We start from the raw sequence: 24,729 nt of genomic DNA on the forward strand, positions 1-24,729 counted from the left end.
GAACATACATAAATTCATAGAAACAAACATACATATGCACACAGCGATTCTAATGCCCCAAAAAGACTTATTTCTCTGATAAATAGTGCAAAACCACACGGCTTTTATTCCTCAACCGCAATTCGAGATGAGTGAGCAGGGGCACTGTCGGGAAGAGGACGGATGCGTTTGGTGATCACGCCGCGCCATTTCTTCTTCAGAGCATCGCTGCAATTTGTCTAGCGGTGGGCAGTAATAGGCACCAGTGAAGGTGACACCCTTCCTCACGGAAGTCCGTTGAGATGACTCCAAAACAGTCCCAAAACACAGGCCTTCCCTTTAATCTTCGCCCCTTAGTCTTCTTGGGGGGAGGTGAGTCGCTGTGCTTTCGCTCCTGCCTCTTCCCTTTGGTCTCGGGATCATATTGAGGGATCCGCAATTCATCCATCGTCATCAGGTGACCAAAACAATTCTCTTCGTCTTGCTTTAAAAGATTCAACATCTCCCTAAACAGGTCGCGCCGTGTTTTCTTTAGAGAAAGAGACAGTTAGTCGTGGAACCCAGCGTGCTGACACCTTTGACGTGTGCGGTTATTCGTGGATCATATTCCACACTCTGCCGTAAATAAGATCGGTCTCCTTCATGGTCATGGTTGCTCTATGGTCTCATAGGATAAAGAATCGTCCGTGGGTGATGGTCTCCCACATCTTGGATCACTGTCTGAGAGGGACATGTGGCCAGTTTGAAAATTCCTTTTCCACCTCACAATGCTATGACATGGGCTATCTTCTCCATAAACTACATTCATTTCATCGCTGATTTTCCGAGCATCGTGACCTTTCAAGTGAATAAACATAACCTCGGTGGAAACCTCTACATTTCCCACAACACTTGGACGGCACAATAGCACAATATAGAACACGAAAATAATAAAAGAAAGCACGTAAAAGGACCCTCAACTTAAGGATGGTTTAAGTTTTCAGCCTTCTCTGAGGCCATCATCAGGTATAACTGATACTTACCTGACGAAGGACATTCTTACCTGGTGAGGGCCTCAAAGAAGGGACGAAAGCTTACTTTCTCTGTCCGTGTCCTTTCGCGAGTTTTCTATTTATAAATTTGTGTTCACCCAACACAAAGTCCTATAGGTTGTGAATTTCATACCTCAAGGGCTGTTCCCTTCCCTGCTTCGGTTATGGTTTGCCAGGAAGTTCTGGTATCCGATATACACAAGTTACAAGAAAAAACACCAAATGGGGAACACATATCCCTCCCCATGGATACAGATATAAGAAAAAGGGATGGGAACATTTATAAAAGGCGATTACAGGAGGGGTGGAGAAGATGGAATCAAGCAGATCACAAGCGTAAAAAAGTTTCCTCGGCATAAAAAGCTCTCACCAAGGCTACTTTTTCATGGCCGTGATCCGCTCGTTCCCATCTTCCCCGCCATTCCATTCAATTTTTACTAAAGCAGGAGGATAGACGTAGATTGGAGGCTTTTGAAATGTGGCTGTGAAGAAGGATGGAGAAGGTGAAATGGACCGAAAGTAAAAGGAATGAGGAAGTTCGATGTACGGTGGGCAAGGAGAGGGAATTGTTGGGAGAAATCACAAGGAGTATAATTCGTTGTCTCAGGCGTGACTTCATGGAATCGACTTAACATAATGAAAGGAGAAACTTTGTAAATCTATGTGGAATTACAAAGTTTCTCCTTTCATTATAAATCACAAGGAGGTAGAAAAAATGGCTGGTGGGCGTGTAAAACTTATGAAAGTGTATATATTTAGAAACGTATACTCGTGCGTGTATATATAGTATATATACATATATATATATATATATATATATATATATATATATATATATAGATTATTTCGTCCACGTAGCATGGAAGTGCCGAATAGTACACTACACAGTAACAAACAATATAGAAACACAAAAAAAGAGATCACTCACACGTTATTTCTTGATAATTTAGACGGAATTCTACTCCGTCTTCATCGGAAGATAGAAAAGTAATGACTGAATATGACTGTGTGTGTATATATATATATATATATATATATATATATATATATATATATATATACATACACATGTATATATACATATATGTAGTTATATATATATATATATATATATATATATATATGTATGTATAACATTTGGACGACTCAATAGAATACAGGTGAAATAAATAACCGTGAAAAGGACACTCACGTTGCAAATTGTTTTTGTTCAATCTCCCAGGTACAGGGTCTACATCTACATCAGTATCCTGCGAGCCATCCAAAAGGTGTGCGGCAGGGGGTCCAGCACCAGGAGGCAAGGGTAAGGGATGAGGAGGTTAGGGTTTATCAAATGGATGGGGAAAGGTAGGAGGAACCTGCAAAAAATATATATAAATTTACTAGTATAACCATGCGCAGTCGGTACCTTGTAGGTTAATACTTATTGTGTCGAGCCGGCTCCTGGGGGATTTCGATTACAAGCATTCTGGTCTCTTATTGTTCTCGGAAAAAATAACCATTTAAATCTGTCTGTCCTGCAGTCAATCTCTCTAATCTTACATTCGTGATCCCTCCGCCCGTAATACGTTGGGGTTCGTATTATGTTCTTGATGTCATCGGAAAAGTACCCATCTTTAAATGTTTTTAATAAGTTTAATCTATATTGTAAACGCCGCTGTGCAAGGGAATCCCAGCCTAAATTTTCTAGCAAAGTAGTTACGCTACTGCGTTGGTCTTAACATTGTTTGACAAATCTCGCCCCCCTCCGCTCAACTCGATCCAATTCCGAAATCAAATCTTGAGAATAACCATTTAAATATCGTAAAAGTATGGTATCGTATAATATCCTATGGTATCGTCGATTTTAATTATATATTGTGTTTTGGATTTACCTCAGCCCAGATAACAGAATAACCATTGAAATATCGTAGAAGTATCATATTATGATATCGCATCGGAAAATATCGTTATCGTATCACTTCATCAAAAGTTTTTTAGCGTCGAAAGCAAGGCGCCGTGGTTCCTGGTCATCCGAGAGTGGGTTCCACAGACGCTCTTGGCAGTATTCATACAGTTCATCCCAAGAATAATGAATGCTGTAAACGGTGAATGTTCGAGGGCCAACATCGATCGAATTACTACTAAGTGTCAATTTTTCTTGGATGCCCCAGGTGGAACTGGGAATACATTCCTCATATCATTGCTTTTGAACGCTGTTCTTGCGAGATCGGACATTATTGTAGCAGTTACTTCTTCTGGCATAGCGGCCACATTGTTGGAAGGATGCCGTACGGCTCATTCAGCGTTGAAGTTGCCGTTAAACCTAAACAATTCTGAGCAAGTTACATGTAACATTTCGAAACAGTCCGCAATGGTCAAAATTTTAGGAGCATCTAACATTATATGGGACGAATGCACGATGGCGCACAAACGCGCATTGGAAGCACTTGACCGGACATTGAAAGATCTGCGCAATGACTCGAGATGCTTTGGTGGCGCAATGATTTTACTGTCTGGCGATGTCCACCTAAAACTTCCAGTCATTCCAAGATCGACCGCGTCCGATGACATTAACGCTTGCCCTTTTCTGTATATATGAGTATTTATTCGCGGTTTGGCGGGATTTCGTGTTTGAATGTGTATTTGGCCAATGTGGCTCATCTCTTTCTTCTGGCTATGCGTGCCACGAAACGCACTGTTCCTTTCCTGTATGATGTTGTATGAATTCTAAACCACTGTCCTTTCCTCTTGTGTATTGTCTATTTCTCCTTTGGTCGGTGAAACAGTCCCCTGACGCCATCTCTTGGCTAAAGAATCGGGGCGCTTGGCGACATATTAGACCCACGGATCTCAGGGTAAATTACGTTTCTTCGATAGCTCAAGTGGTTAAGAGCATCCGCCCGGCAAGTGGAAAGATCCGAGGTTCGAGTCCCGGTCAAGGAAATATTTTTACTCTTGTGATCCGTTCGATTCCGCCTTCCCCACCTTTATTGTGTTCGTCCTTTATATGTGTTCCTATCCCTTTTCCTTATATCTGTTTCTGTATATATGAGTATTTATTCGCCGTTTCGCGGGATTTCGTGTTTGAATGTATATATATATATGTATATATATAATATATAATATATATATATATATATATATATATATATATATATATATATATATATATATATTATATACATGTTTCTTATCACGACGAATATTCTGGATTCCAGAAAAAGTTAAGAGTCGATAGTGTTGCCATTCTCTCAACTCATGCTACTTTAATGTTCTTTTACGAAGAGTTCTTGAAATGGAGGACTTCGTAGTTTACGAAAACAAATAAAGCTGGAATGTAATTTAATAATATGGTTTTAATCTCAGTTAAAAGTACGACTACTCAGTTTGTGAATTATTGAAACGCCATATTTTCCTGAAAAAGTTATAAAAGGAGGCCACCTGATCATAAATAAACAATTATTGCGATGTTGCATATTTCACGGTTTTGTTGATTATGATGGACTTGCTCTCATAGCAATATAACTGAGTTTTTAAAAATAATTGGTAGTTCCTATGAGTGTCTTGCTATAAAATGATGAAGTGGACCTAAATGACACAGATTCACCCGCTACATGGTGGAAATACCAAAAGAAGACGCCTTGCTTTTCCGCATGGAATTTTTAGTTCATTAGAGAGTAGGAAACGACGAAGATAAAGAGGCAATAGAAGTAAGCAGCCGCAGTCGCTCGCTCCCTTAAGCTGCCAGATAGATCCCTTCTCTGAATTGCCAACTACGAAGGGTGGTGTCACACAGCTCGTAATCAGCCCCTACCCGAGATACCACCCCCAACTTGGAGCGAGGGCCAATTCAGAAGGTGTAATAAACTTATTGTTGATTGGACGAGGTAGGTCTCGAAACGTTATCGACCCTCCCTATCAATTCATTAAATCGAACGCTCCGGGCTCACTTCCATGCACATTCATGCACGTACGTATATAAATACAGGAGCGCGGCATCATCGCCACTTGCAAACCGCCGCCGAGTCTTGTGTGGCGCTTGTGGGGTTCAAGAGGGACCACTTGGACACGAAAGCAGAAGAGAGGCCGGCGCCGACGCTTCATCGACACACGACATGATCCTCCTGCAGAGGGCGGTCGCCTTGGCGGTGACCATCGCCACCCTGGGGGCCCTCGCCGCCGTCGTAGATGTGCCCCCGGCAGAGGAACACCCGGAGATACACCATGCCCAAGAGACGGGGCGCCACTGGGATTCTTCAGGTGATTTGGTCTCCTACTTCCCAGGAAAGTAGGACTCAGTCATACTTGGTCGCAATTCGCTCTGTATTTCGTATATCCGGTGTTCGAATTGAGGACCCGTGAGATGAGCGACTCCACTTCGCGTGAACCCTTGTACTTATGCCTCGGTAACTGACGTCCTCAACCATGCGTTCAATTCCGTTCGGCGCATGTCTAAAGGTAACGGGTTCCCAAGCCCTTTCGTGTCAGGGCCCCGTTTTGTAGAAGCAATGTGGCCCTCGACCCTCAAAAGTTTACAGATAAGGCTTTTTATTTTGTTAAACTTATGTTTTCGGGGATACAAACCTAATTCAATAATTTCTATTAATTATTCTGGCAGTATGTTGTTTGCAAAACGGACTCCTACTATGTGGCGGATCTAATGAGTTTTTTAGTTACCGACACGTATTTTCTGGCGTAGTAAATTATTTTAGAACGAATAAAATTGTCGCAAATGGAGATGGGGGAACAACGAGGGGGGATTACAAGCATCTGGCAAAAACTAAAGAATCCAAAAATACTGCGCATTCTAAGTGAATGAAACGATGAACGAGGGGAACAGTTGTTGCTGTGATTAGACTACTGGCTGCCATGCCGTTGGAGCCGAGTTCGACTCCCGATGGCGTCAGATATTATGACAGGTGTCTCAACTGCTACTTGAGGGCGTTGGGAGAGCACTTCTACATCGTGTAGCGGTGAGCCATCAGCTTTACATGCTCAATCATTACATCTACGTCTGCGCAGATATCAGTTCGCCCATGACATCGAAGAAAGTTAGTCAACGCGAAAGAAGATTCTTAGAGGCAACAATATGCACTTCAATTGGATTATGTGGTATGGCAGATGGGACCTTAAATAGTGACACCCTGGCGTCTTTTGTAAAAATAGAAGTTTGGACCATTGGTGAGAAAAATATGAATGCCTATGAAACCATTAATTTCCATGAAATTTCCAATATGGCTCAAATTTGTGTTTTCTTTCATAAGGATAAGAGAGACCCTCCATTTGTAATGTGTACGCCTTCTGATTTTCATATTTTTCCATTTTTCCACGCCATACGCAATTGAATTATAAAAGCGTGAAAAATATGCAAACACAATTTTTTATTTTATTTTAAAACATTGTTCACATACAGTAGTGGCGCCAATTTACAGTGAAAAATATAACAAACATAAAAGAGGACAAAAGACAATAACAACATAACAATAACAACGAGAACCAAGCATGGACAGGGGAAAATTTTAATTCACTGAAAGGTGGGATAAATCTTGGGTGGTGAAGTTGTTGCATGATAAGTTAAAGGGGTCGACAGTGTGAGGGAGTGAATTTAGAAGGGAGGAGAGGCGAAATAGTAAAGGTGAGCGCTTGGTGAGAGATATTCTAGGAATAGGCAGAGATGGAGTAGGGAGTGGGAGTGAGGGTGGATTGGGTTGGTATCCTGAAGTTGAGGAGAGAAACAGAACAGTTCAGGGCAATCAATAGTCGAGTTTAGAGTGTTGTGGAGGAGTTTTAAATCAGCTTCAAGTCTGCAGCTTTGGGGACTAGAAATGAATAGGGAAGACAGAACAGCATTTGAGGACATATTGCGGTAATGTGGGACTCGGTGTTTGACTATTTTGGCAAAGAAGTGAGAGATGCAATCAAGGGATTTAAGATTAGTTGGGGATGATGTGGACCAAATGGGGGAGCAATATGATATGATGGGAAGGACAATTATTGAAAAGTATGAATGGAGTGCAATTGGATCTTTAATTTCTGTGAAGCGGTAAAGAAGGCCTAGTAGGGACATTGCTTTATTTTTTAAAGTCTGTATGTGGTCGGAGTAATTTAGTTTCTGGTCAATTAAAACGCCAAGGTCTTTAATGGTTGTTACTCTATTTAAGGGAGTTGAATTAATTGAGTAGTTGAGCATCAGGGGGTTTTTTTCCGAGCAAGAGTCATGATGTTGCATTTTCCAGGGTTTAAGTTAAGCCTCCAGGTATCACACCATAGGGAAATTTTATCTAAGGCAAGTTGAAAGTGAGTACAGTCAGAAATGTTATTAATTTGCTCGTAGATCTTGCAATCATCAGCGTAGAGTAGTGTATGGACCTGGGAGGAGAGGAGTTGGGAAGGAAGATCATTGACGAATAAATTGAAAAGATATGGCCAAAGGACACTGACCAGGGGAACCCCAGACGTGACAGGAGACCAAGAGGAAGAAGCATCCGAGAGTATCACACGCTGAGTTCTGTGGGTGAGAAAGGTAGAGAGAAGGCTAAGGAACATACCATGAATGCCGAACTGTTGGCTGAGTTTATGAAGGAGGAGTTGATGATGCAGGGCGTCGAAAGACTTGGAGAAGTCAAAGTAGATGGCATCAAGTTGACTTGATTTGTCTATTGCCATGACGGCGTGGTGCTGAAAGACAGTGAGATTTGTCAGGCATGATCTGCCTGGGAGGAAACCATGCTGCTGAGGAGATAAAAAGGGAGAGGTGAAATAATAAATCCTGTTGAGAATAATGCGTTCACAAACGGAAGACAGGATTGGAAGCAATGATATAGGGCGATAGTTTGAAACATCATTCTTTGGACCTGTTTTATGTATCGGAATGATATTAGCGCATTTCCATTGAGGAGGGAAGGTTCCTAGGGAAAAACAGCGATTAAATAAGATGGCTAAAGGTTGTGAGAGAGATGAAGCGCAATTGCGAATAAATTTAGGGCTGAGAGCATCTGAGCCGGGTGAGCGGTGGGGGCGTATTTTGCATAGGTATTGAAAGACTTCCCGGGAGTCTGTCTGTAAGTGGGAGAGGGAATGGTTTATTTTAGGAAGGAGGGAATGGACAGAGGTAATACTGAGGTTAGAAGCAGGCTGCAGGCAATCGGAAAAAAAATTAGAAAGAGGTTGGGTCTCTCTGATCCCGCGGCATTTTTGGTGCCATAGGAGAGTGCTTCGGGAATTTGAGGACGATTACGGCGCTGATTGATGAAGGACCAGAATTTTTTGGGGCTGGAGGAAATATTGGAGGAAACAGTCTGAGCGTAGTTTTCATAGTCACGGCGAATGAGGAATTTGGAATATCGGCGGAGATCAACATATGATCGGCGCGTTTCCACATTAGGGACGGCCTTATGGAGATACCAAGCGTGATTTTTGTTACCCAGGACATGTATGGTATCCTGTTTAAACCATGAAGGGAATTTTTTTGTCTTGGGCTTAACTCGAGGAACAAAGTCTTTTATGACGGCCTCGAGGACAGCGCGAAAGAAGTCCACTCCTTCTTCAGGGGATAATGAGGAAAGGACGCTCCAGGGAATAAGGTCGAGGGAGCGGTTGACGTCCTCCCAGCGAACCTTCGACCAGGCAAGAAAGGGCTCAGATGGAGTGGGAGGAGCCCCGCGGTATTTCCAGGAGCCACGGAAGAAGAAATGGGCATCAATGGACTGGTGGTCTGAGTCGAAAATATATCTGCCGGGGGTGATAGCCTCGGGCACAGCGGTCGAGAGCAGGCAGTTCAGGGTTGCCGTATCACGGGTGCCCTTGAGACAGTGTTGTGGGAGTTGGAGTGCATTTACATAGTGTTCTATAAAAAATTTGTCATGGGCATTGAGCGGGTGGCCGTTCGTGGGAGATTCCCAGCGAATAGATAAATTAAAATCTCCCACAAGAATTACAGGTCCCAGATTTATGGCCCGAAACACTGAGTCGAGGCAACTTTCAAGTACACTCAAGTCACTTGCGGGAGGACGGTAAAAACAGCCAACGAATAGTTTGTTGGCCTTTGAGGCCTTTACATGGGGTAATGATAATTCGCTCCACAGTTGGTCTAGGTCTTTTCATCGTTTCGAAAGAAACAGCGATTTAATTGCGAGTAACACTCCGCCTCCTCTAGAGGGGCGATCTCGTCCATAAATTGAGTGAGAGCGCGAGAAGAACAACTCACTGTCACTGAAAGATGGTGCCAGCCAAGTCTCGGAGAGAGCTATAATATCAAATTTGGACAGCTCTTGGTCGTGGGAGTTGCACGTAGATATTTTGTTGTTTATGCTCCGCACATTTTGGTAATACTGCTCAAGGAAGAGCCGGAGGGGCCGGGGTTAACACTCACATCACCGGAGAGGATCACCAGGAGTAGTAGGGTTTATTTCTTCAATTATTTCTTTTCACCTGAAAAGTTGCAAAATTTTCATTTGGTCAAACTCTTTATAGCAGTACAACTCTTTTAACTTTTAGCTAATAGCAGAAATAAGCCATTTTTTCCAAAGGACTAATATTCCTTTAATTCTTCGCTCACAGGTTCATCCTCCTCCGAACCAGACTCAACTTCAACAGAAGAGTTGGAATTTGGATATGGAAAGGAGAACGGTAAACATTTTAATAAGTTATCAATTCCTAAAGCAATAGTTATATTTAAACGAAGATGAGTGAAATTATATTTAACATCTTCGACTCGTTATAAATACATTAAATAAAGGTAATATTTCGAAAAAAGATAAAAATAATGACCGCAGATTAAAAATTTGTTCCTATTCCTTAGGAAACATTGCCAACAAAAATAATGTTTGAATGAACTCATGAATAAGTTTTAAAAACATTTATACATGTTTAAGGGGTTAAAATTCTTTTTAATTTGAAAGCATGTCAGCATCTCTCATTCCCAATGGAATCTCCATGACATATCGTGCGTACTAAATCCCAATTAATTTGAACACATCTATTGCAGGGCCTAGGACGTGGCCCAAAACATTCCCTACCTGTGGCGGAGAGAGACAGTCGCCAATAAACATTAATATGGATAAGGTAGAAGAACTCACTGGCCTAGGAATGGAGTTGAGGTTTAAGAATTATGACAGCCAGCCTATGGAAATGGCTATATCCAACAATGGTCATACACGTACGTATTTCTATGAGAGTCCTCTAGATTATAAATAGCTTTCGGATGCACATTAAACTTATTTTAAATGGTTATTTACGACCAAAGAAAAGATTGTAAGTACATATATATGCCCATAATAATGCAATATACTATATAATGTGTGTGTGTATATATATATATATATATATCAAAAAGTATTATATACGATTATATATATATATATATATATATATATATATATATAAAATACTTTTTGAGAGTCTCACGGACGTGAATAATAATGTATAACACTTAGCACTAGTGGAAACAGACAAAAACACAGAAACACACAAAAAAGAGACTCACTATTTTTCGAATTTTCGGTGGTCGTGACCACCTTTATCAAGGAAGAGAGGGACAGAACTGAAGGGAATACGAGGGCTGGAGCGATGGATGGAAGGGGAAGTTGGGGAGAGAATTCCGAAGGGACGGGTTTGGAGGGGCAGCGTTAGAAGGGTGGGGAAAATGTAGAAGGTGATGGAGGTGGAAGGGGGATGAAAATATATTCGGAGCAGGGTAATTAATGCCTAATATTGATTCCTGGCCAATTACAGGACTCCAAGAGCCAGATAAAGGATTGCTCTAATGTTTTCAGTTTCAGTGGAGGATCAGAGGGTGGGAGGGATGTTATGATGGATACACTATAGCATTTATCAAAGGGAGTGTGGTGTTCGGAGGCGTGTTTGGGGATAGGGAGCATATCAATTAGGGAAGAGTTTTTGCATGAGGCTCGGTGGTTGTTGATTCTGATATTGAGGGGTGTTGTGCACTGCCCAATATAATAGGCAGGGCAAAGTTGGCACTTCAGAAGGTACACTACATTGCTAGATGTGCAAGTAGAGGAGGGAATTGGTGGGAGAGAGTTAAAAAGCGGGTGGGAGAGGGATGGGATTTTGGTTTTGAAAATAGGGCATGTTTTTCATATGGGTTTATTGCATGTCGTGGGAGTGGTTTTGGGATGGGTTAGGGATTTAAGGAGTGGATTGGTTGATTTGAGGAGATCGGATAGGTTGGCGGGTCGTTTGAAAGTAACTGAGGGACATTTGGGAAAAAGGTTGGTGGTGGCATTATGATTTTTTAGGATAAGTTAGAGGTCTTTTGGGATTGATCGTAGAGATTCTAAGCCTGGGAAGTATGTGGTACAAATTGAAAGAGGGTGGGGTTCCGCGTTAGAGGAAGGTTTGGGAATGTACGCATGTTTTCGGATTCATGAATCCGAAATGATGCATTTTGGGAAGAGTTTTTGCATGAGGCTCGGTGGTTGTTGATTCTGATATTGAGGTGTGTGGGGCACTGCCTGATATAAGAGGCAGGGCCAAGTGTGCCAACTGTTCCCTTCCTTAAGTTAGCTAGAACTAGTCAAGTAAATGCCTAAATATTTGCATTGACTGGTACATGGGATTATTTCTCCAAAGAGGGTGTGAATTTCCTTTTCTGCATTCTTTTTATTTGAAAAATGTATATGCTTACTTTTACTTATATTAATGCCCATATTATAATTTGTAATCCAGTCACCAACGCGGTCCTTTATTCTCTGCGCTATCCGTCTGTATATAATGCAGTCATCAGCAAAGAATCTTAATTGGGAATGTAAATTGTTTGCTAGATCGTTTATGTAAATTAGGAAGAGTAATGGCCCTAGAGCACTGCCCCGTGGAACTCCTGCTAAAACGCTCGCCTCATTTGAAAATGTATCCCTTAATTGTACTTTTTGAGTTCTGCCTCTAAGAAAATTTTTTATCCATTGTTTTACCCTAAAATCCATTGGTGACGAATCCAACTTTAACAATGATTTATCTTGACACACTCGGTCAAAATCTACCAAAATATCAACAATTACTGCATCCACATCCTTTCCTTCGCCTATTGCGTCGCCGATATATTGGATAAATCGGAAAAGCTTCGTTTCGAGTATCCCGTTCTAAACCCATGTTGGTGTTTGAATAGCCATCTATCTGTTGTCCACCATTCTCGAATGCAGTCAGCGATTCTTTTATCCATTATTTTGCAAACAACTGAGGTTATGCTTACCGGTCTATAATTTTTGGCTATTATTTTATCCCCTTTCTTCAAAATTGGTGTAATATTTGCTTTTTTCCAATCATTGGGCAAGGCATCATTATTTAAAGTTACTTTGAACAGATGACTCAGATACAAAGCTATTGCGATATCACCCAGTTTTGGAATGTCAATTGATGTATTATCCGGTCCCACTGACTTATTTTTCCCCATCCTCCTTATTTTTTTCACACAATACGAGTCCTCCACGATAATACCGTTAGTCGAGGGCAGTGAGCTATTTGCCTGGAGTCTAGCTGAAGATTGAACATTCTCTAAAAAATCTACTCCCCGACAAACTAAGAAGAACGGTGACTCACCCAGAAAATCGTTTTAAGATAATTTGACACCAATCTTAGAGTATTCTCACAATACCTGCATCTGGTGAACTTGAGATATCCACGTGAGATGAAATTGAGCACTTACCGAAAAAAAGCCATATATTTCGTCTTTGCGAATTGTTTTTTATTGCATTTACTTCAATTTCTACGATTTTGTCTTTAGTTACCCTGACGGGAAACTGGAGCAGGAAGGAAACGCCAAGGATTTCTGGATGTGCTTTGAAAGGCGACTACATATTTTCACAGATTCATTTCCACTGGGGTAAAAAAAATGAAGAGGGCAGCGAGCATTTGGTGAACGGATACAGGTAAGCCCCATGCAAAGTATAATTTATTAATGCTCACGGCGTATTTTCACACGAAACCATACACTTTTCGAAAAATCCCAAAAATTGAATTTTTCTGGAAGCATTGATAATATGCACAACACGAGTTTGGTTAAAAAAAGAAAACTCTGTGACGTGATCTGGATTTAGGTGCCCTCTTAGTAATTTGGAAGTTATAACTACTACAAAAGTGGGTGAAATCCATTTATTGCCATAGTAAACTTAACATGACGTGGGACCTTACTAGAGAGCATGACATCCTCATCTGCTTCCTGCAGTCACTCGCAGAGAATGGCACGCCTAGCCACTAGGGAATCCATATCCTTGTCAGCGTGAGGGCCCCGCCGCTTTTCAATCGAACTATTCACACTTGAAAGCTTCATTTTATCCTCTAACTTAAATATTTCAAATCCATTCTGATAACACAAGTGCAGACAAGTCCGCATGTGTGAAGTACGACGCTTGCATTTCACACATTCGGAGGAACACTTCTCCGGATAGCCACCCGGCTGAATGTCGCATGACTGCAGACGCTTCGAAATCATCGAACTTGGAGGGTAGGGTCCGGGGGAGAAAAGGAGGTTGAATTCCCTAGAAAAAGGGTTCCAAAGACGAATGACCGAGATCGGTTGGAAAGACTAGACATCAACAGAATGGTTTAACCAGCTAGTTGAAGAAACGATTTCCGTCTTCATAAGCAAAAAAAAAGAACAAACTCTTAGGACATGGTACCTCAGGAGGACTTGACTATGACATTTTTTGAGAGATGTCGAAGAGAACTCCGCCTTAAGTAAATGTCATCAATCAATGGATCACCTTGACTCATCATTATTTAAAATGGAAAATAATTAAAACTAAAAAACAAACAACATTTCTAATGCAAATTTTATTTCTAATTCAAATTACATTTCATTTTAGTGAAACAAATATAAATGGTGATATCATGTGATTCAAGAGTATTTAGCGGATTCCAAACTTCAAATTCTCTTATAGCTATTCGGCAGAGATGCATGCGGTTCACTATAAGAAGAAATATGGGTCTTTAGAAGAGGCGCTCAAGAAGAGAGATGGTGTGGCCGTCTTAGGATATTTCCTCAAGGTAGGATCTTTTAAGGTGACCATAAAGTGCTAATATAAATCTTTAATTCCACAATAATCCTTGAATCAATGGATAATCTAGAGACAACTATTTTTATAAATTATACCTTAAGTCCAGATAAAAGCATGCATGTTTCCTTGCGAAAGGGTTTACAATGAAGTCATTTGAATAATCAGAAATACCTTTGAATTTTGTTGACCAAGCTAACCCGAGATCCCTAGATTATAATGTAATTCGGAAGGGCATCGCATTCCTCTATTTTCGCCTTCCAATTTCCTATGAGTGTGCTATTGAGGCGAAGATTTAAAAGCATGAATTATTTGCATTTCTTTTCAGGTGAAAGAAGAGAACACCGCTTTGCAAAATCTGCTTGATAAAGTCGAGGAGGTGACTGAGGCCAATTCTCCACCGGCGCAGATAGAGCCATTTATGCTCGAAGAGTTAGCCCCTCCCTTCCGGGGGAAGTACGTCACATACCAAGGCTCTCTGACGATCCCCCCGTGCCTCCAGGTCGTCACGTGGCTCGTGCGCCTGAAGCCCATAAATATCTCCCTGGAACAGGTGAGGAAATATTTGGAATTTCCACCATTTTCGCTTCGAGCAGCTATTAACGAAGCCAAGGCAAAGTATTTGGACTTTATCTGCGGCTAATTATAACATACGTACAGAAATATGCCGGCTTTAAAATATTATCATGTTTATCACTTACCGTAGTAAAATGACCGAAATCCCGGGAATTTCAGGAACAATATTTATGAGTGTTTCAATTAAAATGAGAAATTGCAGGGGGGGAATACGAGGGGTCGGATCCATGCCCCATTATCAATCATTTTGGGGATGTTTTGGGCTAAAATGAAAATGAACATTATTCATGAGACTGGTATTATGTGTTATTTTCAATATCTGCTGTCATTGGAGCATAAAATAATTTACGGCAAGGTTAGTTGTAGTGTCTAAATCAGTGTAATTAGTATCAAGGAAGTACCAGGTCACTTCTTTCATTTGATTATGTTGAATAAATTCCAATAAGTTACGCTTAAGGCAACGAATTTCTGGCAGAAAAAGAATTGATCTCCTCCACTAAAATCAGGCAACCACCATGCAATTGAGAAATGGAAGAACCAAAGCTAACAAAGGACCTGTAACCTATCACCAGCGCCACTCAACGCATGCCTAGAGGAGGCAATAAGAAGCACCAGAGTTGGGCATCAAAGGAGTCGAGATGAGTTGCGAAGGAATTGAAGTGCTCCGGTGCGTGGATGATAGAGCAATGGTTGCAGAAGAGCGACACGGCCTTAAGGAGGGAATTAATTGTTGAGAAAGTGGACCAGCAATGAACGGAAGCTCCGAAACATGGCTCTGGAGGATGCTGAAGAATAAATGGACAGACAAGACGAGGAAGCTCCTTGAAGAGCAGAAGAGGAAGGCCCATGATGAGGATCCCTCGACAAAGAAGAGCAAAATGGATACGGCATATCTTGAGGCACATTTGTTCAGTTAGAAGAATAGTTGAAATGAACGCTGATGGCAAGACATTGAAATGAAAGAGAGGAAAAAACACAGAACACATGTCCGGAATGGGGGACCGTAGCAAACCTATCTTAGCATTGAAGTATTGATGAAGAAAATATTACAATACCAGTCTTCCCTTTGGGGTTCTATAGATTCGCTGTCAAGTTCGCGATGAATAATGACTTGGGCCCTCGGTGTTTGGGAAACTGCTTATTTATCGCAAGGATATTAACGTTGAATTCCTTGTATTAAGGGCCACGCCAAACGGTATGTCGAGATGGCCACGCGTTCGTTTACAAGATGGCGATGACTTGGCAACTCGTAAGCGTTATGAGACCAGAAGTTAGACATCAATGGCCAATCGGAGGAAATACGTTTGAGACTTTTAAAATCCTATAAGTACGAGTGAAATGTTACACTTTTTACTCACAGTGAATAACACAATGCGATAATTTCGAATTGCCCGAAAGCCAAATAAATGTTAGGTAGAGCTTCATTTCGGGTTGCGTTGAACTCTAAAGAAGTATTTCATAGCCTTATAGCCTACTAGCGAGTACGTCGAATGTTATATCCGATGCACTTGAGAAGAAATTGAGTTTCTAATAAATATTCAACCCGGCAGTGATGTTTGCCGGTAGAGCCTTCCTCCGCAAGGCTCTACTGCGAAAGAGAGATTAAACTACGTTCAGTTATGATTTATATTCTGTTTTAATCAATAAAAACACGTCTATCCGATGCAAATGAGTGAAAATTCGGAAAAATAATGGAGACTCGAATGTCTCATATATTTGGTGTCAATACGCATAAAATAAGGAAAGATCTCATCCAATTTAGGGATTTGGTAAAATAAGGGACTGAAAATCCTAATCTTTCCCCAATAAAGACATACCATTATTATTAATAATATTTCAATATTATTAAATTACTGTTTATCTTTTTATATTTATATTTCCTCAGCCTTTCTTTCCACCTCTGCTCCCTCGTTCACGCAATAATACATTAAAATGTTTCTTTTCTAGCTGAAGCGATTCCGACTTTTGGAAGATGAAGAGGGGAAACTTCTCATCAAGAATGTCCGCCCAACACAGCGTCTTAATGGCAGAGTCGTATACTACGTGGCTTGAAGCAGGATGTAAAGTCAAATAAATTGCAAGAGATACAAGAGAAGTAAAATAAAGAAAAGTATTGAAGAATATTACTGTGTGTTAATATATTCCCATTTACCTCTTTATTCCACCATCGCAGTTGAATTCATATTTGTCGTTTTTATGATAAAACTTATCAAGATATACTGTAGCTCTGATGAAACCATGAGTGTTAAAGAGGTACAGATGGCTCATGATCCAATTTGACGTGTCAGGCTGCTTACGCGCGTGAATGGGGATTGGATGTCGGGATGAGCAGCGATAGGAATGTTGGTGGGACAGGGGCGCCCATCATCACCCGTGCAGCTCAACGTGCATGTGGAGGAAATGGTGAAATTGCGCGGAAAGACTTGGAAGTAGGAATAAAATATTGCAGAAAATCTCAAATATATATCTTAGGTTTCCAGATAATTATTCTTTAGTTAACCACACCGTTGGTGGGTGTTCAAAAAATTCATTGTTGAATTGCGATAGAAAGTTTTAATGATTAGCATGAGATTAGAATCAGCGCAATGGAAAGAGATTTTTGGGGTTTTTTAACAATTACTAAGGTTACTTTTAACTGTTTAATATGAAATGCCAAAAGTTGAGCAAATGGAGCTTCTTTCCTATCTTGAGAGTATTTTGTACGGAAGTAGGCAAATACGGGCATAGAACATGAATTACTTACACCGTATTCGGCCATGAGGTGGCCGAATACGGGTTTGCAACGCTGAAACAAGTAAAATAATTACCTCCGACGAAAGGAAGGAGTCATGCCGGACATAATGAAACGAAGGTGGGTTTATATTAGCAAGCAAGGGGTGCCAAGTTGCTTTGTTCTTCCGCAAGTCCGAGGGTTTTTTGACGGATTGATTCACGCAAATAGCGCATAACTTACGGGTGATATTCCTTATTTACCGTTCTACTCTGCGACAGGAACTCATCATGCACCACCCCCTGCAATCGAAGAAAACGAAGCAAAACGTTCACATTCGACCGAACTTGGCGCGCGGTTTTTGGTCTTCGCTCGTGCGCTTCCATTGAGCAATTTTGGTACAAATTTCGCGGCGACCTGTGTCAAGGCCAAAATCATTTGTAAAAATCGAATGGCGTCAGCCAATCGATATGTTTAGGTCCTCAGCAACTTCTCCAACGGTGGTTTAGCCAATACTATTGACTTCACTTCATTAATGTTTTCGTCTGCTGTTGAAGTTCTCGGGCGTCCGGCACGCACTTCGTCCTTCACATCTTCTCGGCCCTCTGAGAATATTTTGTACCACCAACAAACGTTGCTGCGGTACAAGGTAGCTTCTCCATAGGCCACAGTCAACATTCGGAATGCGTCCGCGCACTTCACTTAAAAATTGATACAGATGATACAATCCTTTTTTTTGGAACAGCCAAAAATTGAAGACAAGACAAAAGACGTCCAAGTAAAACAGCTGTCAACAATTAACTGAACATTCAAAATAGCCGACCTTTTCAGCATAAGTGAGAGATATAAGAGCCAACATTATGCCATAAATAACTCGAAAATCAAATATACGTAACCCGCGGACCACTCTTCATTTTGGTGCAATTACTTCCTACATTCGTTACATTCAAAATCACTATTATATTCCTGCCCCTTCCACCCTTGCCTTAAAATCTCCCCTCTATCACAGTCTTCAGCTTCCCATTGCCAATCAAAGTGCTTTGCATTAATCTTGCCTGCCTCTTTTTAATTTCTCCTGACAATCCACTCTCGTCCCCTTACACCACCCGCAGCGCGTCCTCGTTAGTTTTCCTTCCTGTCCACTTCACGTTCTTCATCCTCCTCCGCACCCACTTTCCAGATGCCTCCAATCCACGTTTATCACCCTGCCTCAATGACCACGTTTCTTGGCCAAAAGCTCCTGGTCCAAGTTTTGGGGAAGAGAAGAATACGTTTTGCACTCTTCTTCCGCCACACGCCAAAGGCAAGGGCGGCGGGTTAGAAAATGGACTGTTGAAGCATTAAATGGTTTAGAAGGAAGGAGTACAAAAGGGCGGTAGAGGAAATCATGGAGAATGGTAACCAGCTAAGAGCTCTCGAAGAAAAATGGGAAAGTATCAAGAAAGGGTTATCGAAAGCCGCAAAAGACACTTGGAACCGTTAACGCGAAAAGGACTAGGAAACCATGGATCACGGACGAGATGATCACAAAGATGGATGAGCGGAGACAATGGAACAATGTACACACTGAGATAGGTAAAATGAAGTACAAACTATTGAAAATAAATTACATAAGGGTAAGATAATAGTTGACACAGATAAAATCCAAGGAAGATGGAAGGAATGTATAGAAGAACTGTATGGTAAAGAGCATAGGGCATCAATGTTAGACATAGAAAAGGGACATGACGTAGAGGAAGATAGCTTAGTTCCAGGCATAATCGACGACCAGATATAAATGGCATTAAAAGAGATGAAACTAAAGAAGGCTATGGGATTGGATAACATTCCCGCGGAACTACTGTAATGTTTAGAAAAATGTGGGAGGAGAAGGCTATATGGGCTCATTTGTAGAATTTATGAGGAAGGAATCTGGCCGGCAGAATTTGTGAGATCAGTTTTACTTCCTGTTCCGAAAAAAGTAAAAGCTACATCATATGAGGACTAGAGGACAATAAGTTTGATGTCTCACGCAGCTAAAGTTGTTCTAAGGATCATAAACAAAATGTTAGGGAGTAAGGCGAATGATTATTTGGGGGATGATCTTTTTGGGTTTAGGAAGGGGAGAGGTACGCGTGATGCCATTGCAGTAATGAAATTATTAATCGAGAGGAATATAGAATACAACCAGGAGGTATTTGCTAGTTTCGTAGATTTCGAAAAGTTGTTTGATAGAGTGAATTTTCTCCGTGGGGAAACGAAATCCGGGACCACTCTCCAAGTTTATTTAGAGTAATTTTGGCTTGCCTAGAGGCGTTGGTCAGTCGTGTCGACCGGAATAATATGGGCACGTAGTCCACATAGAGCCATCACCAGAGCATTTATGCATTTTATGACGTCGTTGATGACCACGGCAAATAACGTCGCGCTCAGCACTGATCCCTTGTACCCCGATCTTTGGTGTGAAGGATCGGGATAAGTACTACCAGTCCTTACTTTAAAAAAGCGGTTAAAAAAATTCCTGGTAAATATCGTAATAATTGCCTCTACTTCCCCACTCGATCAACGTGTTAAGGATTTTCCGTCGCCACACACTATCATAGGCCTTCTCCAGGTCAAAGAAGACTGCAACGACGTGTTGACGCAGGAGAAAGGCTTCCTGGATGAAGCTGTCTGTGCGCACCAGATGGTCTGCCGTGGACGTCCCACGCCGAAGCCGCACTAAGCGTCGGAGAGCACGTGTCTCTCCAAGCAACAAACCATACGTCGGGTTACCATCCTTTCCATCACCTTGCCCTGGCAGCTGGTGAGAGATGATAATGGGACGATAGCGATTCGGGTCATTTTTGTTCTTGCGTTGTTTTGGAATTGGTATTGCAACGGACTCTCGCCATAAATTTGGGAAACTACCCTCGCTCCAAAGTTGGTTGAGGGTATCCTCAGGGGTTGAGGGGACCTCCACAATCGCTGTTTCCGGAATATTCTGGAAGAAAGCGTTGCGGATTCGGTCCGCACGTGGCGAGGTGTTATGGGAGTCTTGGATGGCGGATTTAAGCTCCCAGGACGAGGAGGGCACATTGTAATCTGCCGGTATTGGAGCTTCACCGAAATTAAGAAGGACTCTCTGGCATCGCATTTTTATGTTTACAAAGTCCGCGGCATAGCCCTCGTCTCTGCAGTTTGCCTGGCGAATATTTCGCTTATTTCAGAGGGTGAAGTAACCGCCCGGCCAGCTATAAACAATGGCGAGATTAAGAAGGAGCCCTTGGACCCGGAGATTTTCTTCACTTTGTCCCATACCCGAACAAGTGGGATTCGATGGTAATGGTAGAGACGAATTCGCTCCAGGAAGTCTTCTTTGGCTCCTCAACGGCCTTTTGAGATCGCGCTCGAAGGAGGCGGAATTCAACGCTATTTTTCTCGTCCGGGTTGCCCTGTCGCATTCCCCATTCAAACAAGGGACAGGTGCTCGATTAACGTTATCGGACGTACGAGGGACACTTTGGGTTGCTGCCGCCAGGAGCGTTGAACTTAGTGTCTAGACGTTTTGCAACGCGTCGGAACTTGGGTCGCGTTTAAATATTAAAAGGCACTTAAATAGCGCCCAGTCGGTACGACTGCACATTCCCTGATTCAAATAACCTTCCCTATTTTACCAACCCAACTCCTGCGGAAAGAAGGCGTGCCTTCCTAATCAAAGGCATCCCGCCGATTACCCCAACTGAACAGGTCGCTAAAGATCTAGATGAAGCCGGCTTCACTCTTAGGGGAATACTTAAAATCCAGTCAGGCCTACAATCCACTTCCACCTCCTTTACCCACCTTAAAGTATCCTTAGAGGACCCTTCCCGTGAGTGCGACCTACTTGAGCTGAAATCGTACTGTGGTATCGACATCAAAGTTGAGGAGTTCATACCATCCACGGACCCTGCCCAATGTGTTCAATGCCAGAGGTTTGGCCATACCAGAAATTACTGTCGTATACCTGTCCGCTGTAGGAAATGTGGTCAGAACCACCTCAAATCTAAATGCCCTCTTCCCGCTGATAGCCCTAGCTACTGTTGTAACTGTGGCGGGCCACATGCCGCTGCTTACCGCGGATGCCCCGCATTTTTAACAGCGAAAGCCCGAAAGCTAGGCCAACCCCTTCCGGACACCTCCTCAGCTCCTATGTTCCCCCCCCGCCCCACCTCCGGAAAACTTCTGGGACAAGAGAGCAGCTGTCAAAACTGCATTGTTCAATCCACTCTACATGCAAAGCGACTTTCCCAGCCTGAATGATACACCTATTCCCCCTCCGCCCTCAACTTCTTATCCAATCATCCCAACTATTTGTCCGCCGCCTCCCCTTGAAATTTCACGGCTTCCTCCTCCACCAATCGCTCCTTTTGACCCTAGTATACTCTCGATTCCTGCCATTCCCCCTCCCCCTCTCTTCCAAAATACCTCTCCTAACCCTCCATCTGGAGCTACCGCCACCTGTATTGAAGCACTCCCATTGACTTCTCAACTCCCATCCTTCCCTATGCCACCGCAGCCAGACATATGCAATTCATTCGCCCAACATAACTTTCACTCAGACCTATCTTCCCCCATCCCCGACTGGACAGCATCAATTCAGAGGATTACCTCCTTTACGTCCCAAGTTAGTAGTGCACCGGCCTCCATTAAGCCCGTCTTATTATTATCCTTGCTATCCTCCCTCACCCCTTTCATAATGAATAATGGCTGCCCCCCAAGCGTCTAAAATTTATCACCTATCCGTCCTCGCCTGGAACTGTAATGGAGCCCGCTACAATCTTATTAACTTGCATCTGCTCATTGAAAAACATACACCGGACATCATCACACTTTCTGAAACAAAGCTCACACAGAAACACAACATTCATATTCCTGGCTACACTACATACGGACTTGATCGCGACAACACAAACAACACCAACCCGATGGGTGGAGTGGCGATTAGCATTTGATCCACCCTTAATCACACTCAACTCCCACTAACTTCACCCAAACTCGAACACGTCGGCATATCTCTCCACACACACATAGGCCATCTCAACACCCACATAAACCCTACATACCCCCTAAACAAGCAGTCATCCCCAACCTGAAGGACTTATTTCACAACACCATCCCAACCATAGTCATAGGTGATTTAAACAGCAAACACTCCAGTTCGGGCTGTCGCACCACTAATGAAAAAGGCAGAGCACTATTCAAGCTCTCTCAAGACCTGGACATTTCCATCCATGCCCCAAATGAACACACGCACATATCCGAGCATCAGGGCACAGACACATCAGACATCCTCGACATTGCAGTATCCAGCAACTATCCCTTCCACATCCAAGCCACAGTCATACAACACTATTCCTCAGACCATCTGCCAGTTATATGGTCTTTCGGCGTTATATATACTTTCGGCGCCTTATGCGGCTTAAGGCATCATCTTCATAAGCCTGTTAAATGAATTCAAGGGTCTCCGACTCGGATTTCCCGAGTTTAACGGAAAACTTCAATATATATATATATATATATATATATATATATATATATATATATATATATATATATATATATATATATATACCCCTCCCTGGACTAAAACCTTGACGCGGTGGAAGGGCTTGTGCGTTCCGATGACCCCTAGAGCTGTGCTGGCGGGAGCAATAATTATTGCTCCTGATAGGGTCACCCATGCCAGATAGGTCGAAGGTTAGGAGCCAGACGAAAGTTAGTCCATGCAGCGTCTGTTCCTCAGTGAGGCGGCTGCAATGGCGTCTGACCCCAGTGGGGCGGCCAGTAAGTGATGGTGTCACGTTAAAAACACTATTGAGGAAGGCAACGGGAAACCACCACAATTATCTTTCCCAAGAAAAATATGATGGACAATAGAGATATTTTGTGTCCTGGCAACCACGGGGCTCGGCCCAATCGGCCGTGTGTCGTGCCCGGCAGCGGGGGAGGCAAGGCTTCCGCGGTCGTCATCCCACGAAAATATTGCAAGGGAAAACCAGCAGCAGCAGGACAGAAGACGCAGGAGAAGAAGACCAATTAGTTAGAATAGGAACGTGGAATGTTAGGACAATGATGAGGACAGGGAAATTGGAGAATGTTAAGAGAGAGATGGAAAACGGAAATATAGATATTTTAGGTCTATACGAGGTGAGATGGAAAGATAGCGGGGATTACTGGAATGATAATTATAGAATAATATACAGCGGCGGGGACGAGAGCCAACGAGGGGTTGCCATAGTATTAAATGAAGAGGTAGGAAGAAGCGTAGTCAACATAGAGCAGGTAACGGATAGAATACTAGTAGTAGAGATAAAAGCAGAACCGACGAACTTAGTTATTATTCAGGTATACATGCCACCGAGCAATCATAAGGAAGAAGAGGTCGATAAGATATACGATCAGTTAGAGGACATAATCGCGTGTTTTCCCGCAGGGAAATATTTGATAGTGATGGGGGATTGGAATGCGACGGTAGGCGAAGGAAGAGATGGTGATGAGGTGGGGGACTACGGTTTAGGCAAGAGGAATGACCGCGGGGAGAAAGCAGTTGCGTTCTGCAGGAGACAGGGGCTAGTCATCACCAACACTTGATTTAGACACCACAAAAGAAGAAGGTATACATGGAAAATGCCAGGTGATTCAGGAAGATAGCAGCTATATTATATCCTGGTAGACACAGGTTTAGGAACAGTGTGATAAATTCGCACAGCTTCCCGGGAGCGGATGCGGGCTCTGACCACAATGTAGTTGTTATGAAATGTAGCGTCCGTTTCAAAAAGATAAGGCAGGGGCGGCGAGTTAGAAAATGGAATGTAAAAGCATTTAATGGGTTGAAAAGGAAGGAATACAAACAGGTGGTAGAGAAAATCATGGAGGATGGTAAAGAGCTAAGTACTATCGAAGAAAAATGGGAATGTATCAAGAAAGGGTTGTCTTAAGCCGCAAAAGATACTATTGGAACCGTTAACGCTAAAAGGACTAGGAAACCATGGATCACGGATGAGATGATCACAAAGATGGATGAGCGGCGAAAATGGAAGAATATAAATACAGAAATAGGCAAAATGAAGTACAAAGAATTGAACAATAAATTGAGGCGGGCAACAAATAAATTAAAAGAAGCATGGTGGAAGACGCAGTGCGAGGATATGGAAATTCTCTTGAGGAAGGGTGAAATCGCTGCGCTCTACAGCAAAGTTAAATCGTTATCGGGAAGTAAGAAAGGAAGAGCTATGCTAACAAGTAGAGATAAGGCGGGTAAGGTAATAGTTGACGCAGGAAAGATCCAAGAGAGATGGAAGGAGTATATAGAAGAACTGTATAGTAAAGAACTCAGACCAACAAAGTTAAACATTGAAAAAGAAAATGATGCAGAGGAAGACAGCTTAGGCTCAGGCATACTATAAAATGAGTAAGAAAGGGCATTAAGGGAGATGAAACT

The 24,729-nt window shown here is 42.4% G+C and overlaps 1 protein-coding gene across 1 annotated transcript; it reads left to right on the plus strand.

Annotated features, from left to right (window-relative positions):
• The first annotated feature begins 5,107 nt into the window (after positions 1-5,107).
• LOC139692869 (carbonic anhydrase 13-like) lies at positions 5,108-16,630 on the plus strand. The gene is made up of 7 exons (XM_071591177.1): positions 5,108-5,252; positions 9,552-9,620; positions 9,979-10,149; positions 12,733-12,877; positions 13,889-13,994; positions 14,331-14,555; positions 16,526-16,630. Exons 1-7 carry the CDS (start codon positions 5,108-5,110, stop codon positions 16,628-16,630), a joined length of 966 nt encoding a protein of 321 aa, XP_071447278.1.
• Positions 16,631-24,729: the final 8,099 nt, after the last annotated feature.

Source organism: Hetaerina americana, unplaced genomic scaffold (genome assembly GCF_022747635.1).
Source record: "Hetaerina americana unplaced genomic scaffold, ioHetAmer1.1.p SCAF_425, whole genome shotgun sequence".
Lineage (NCBI taxonomy): Eukaryota > Metazoa > Arthropoda > Insecta > Odonata > Calopterygidae > Hetaerina > Hetaerina americana.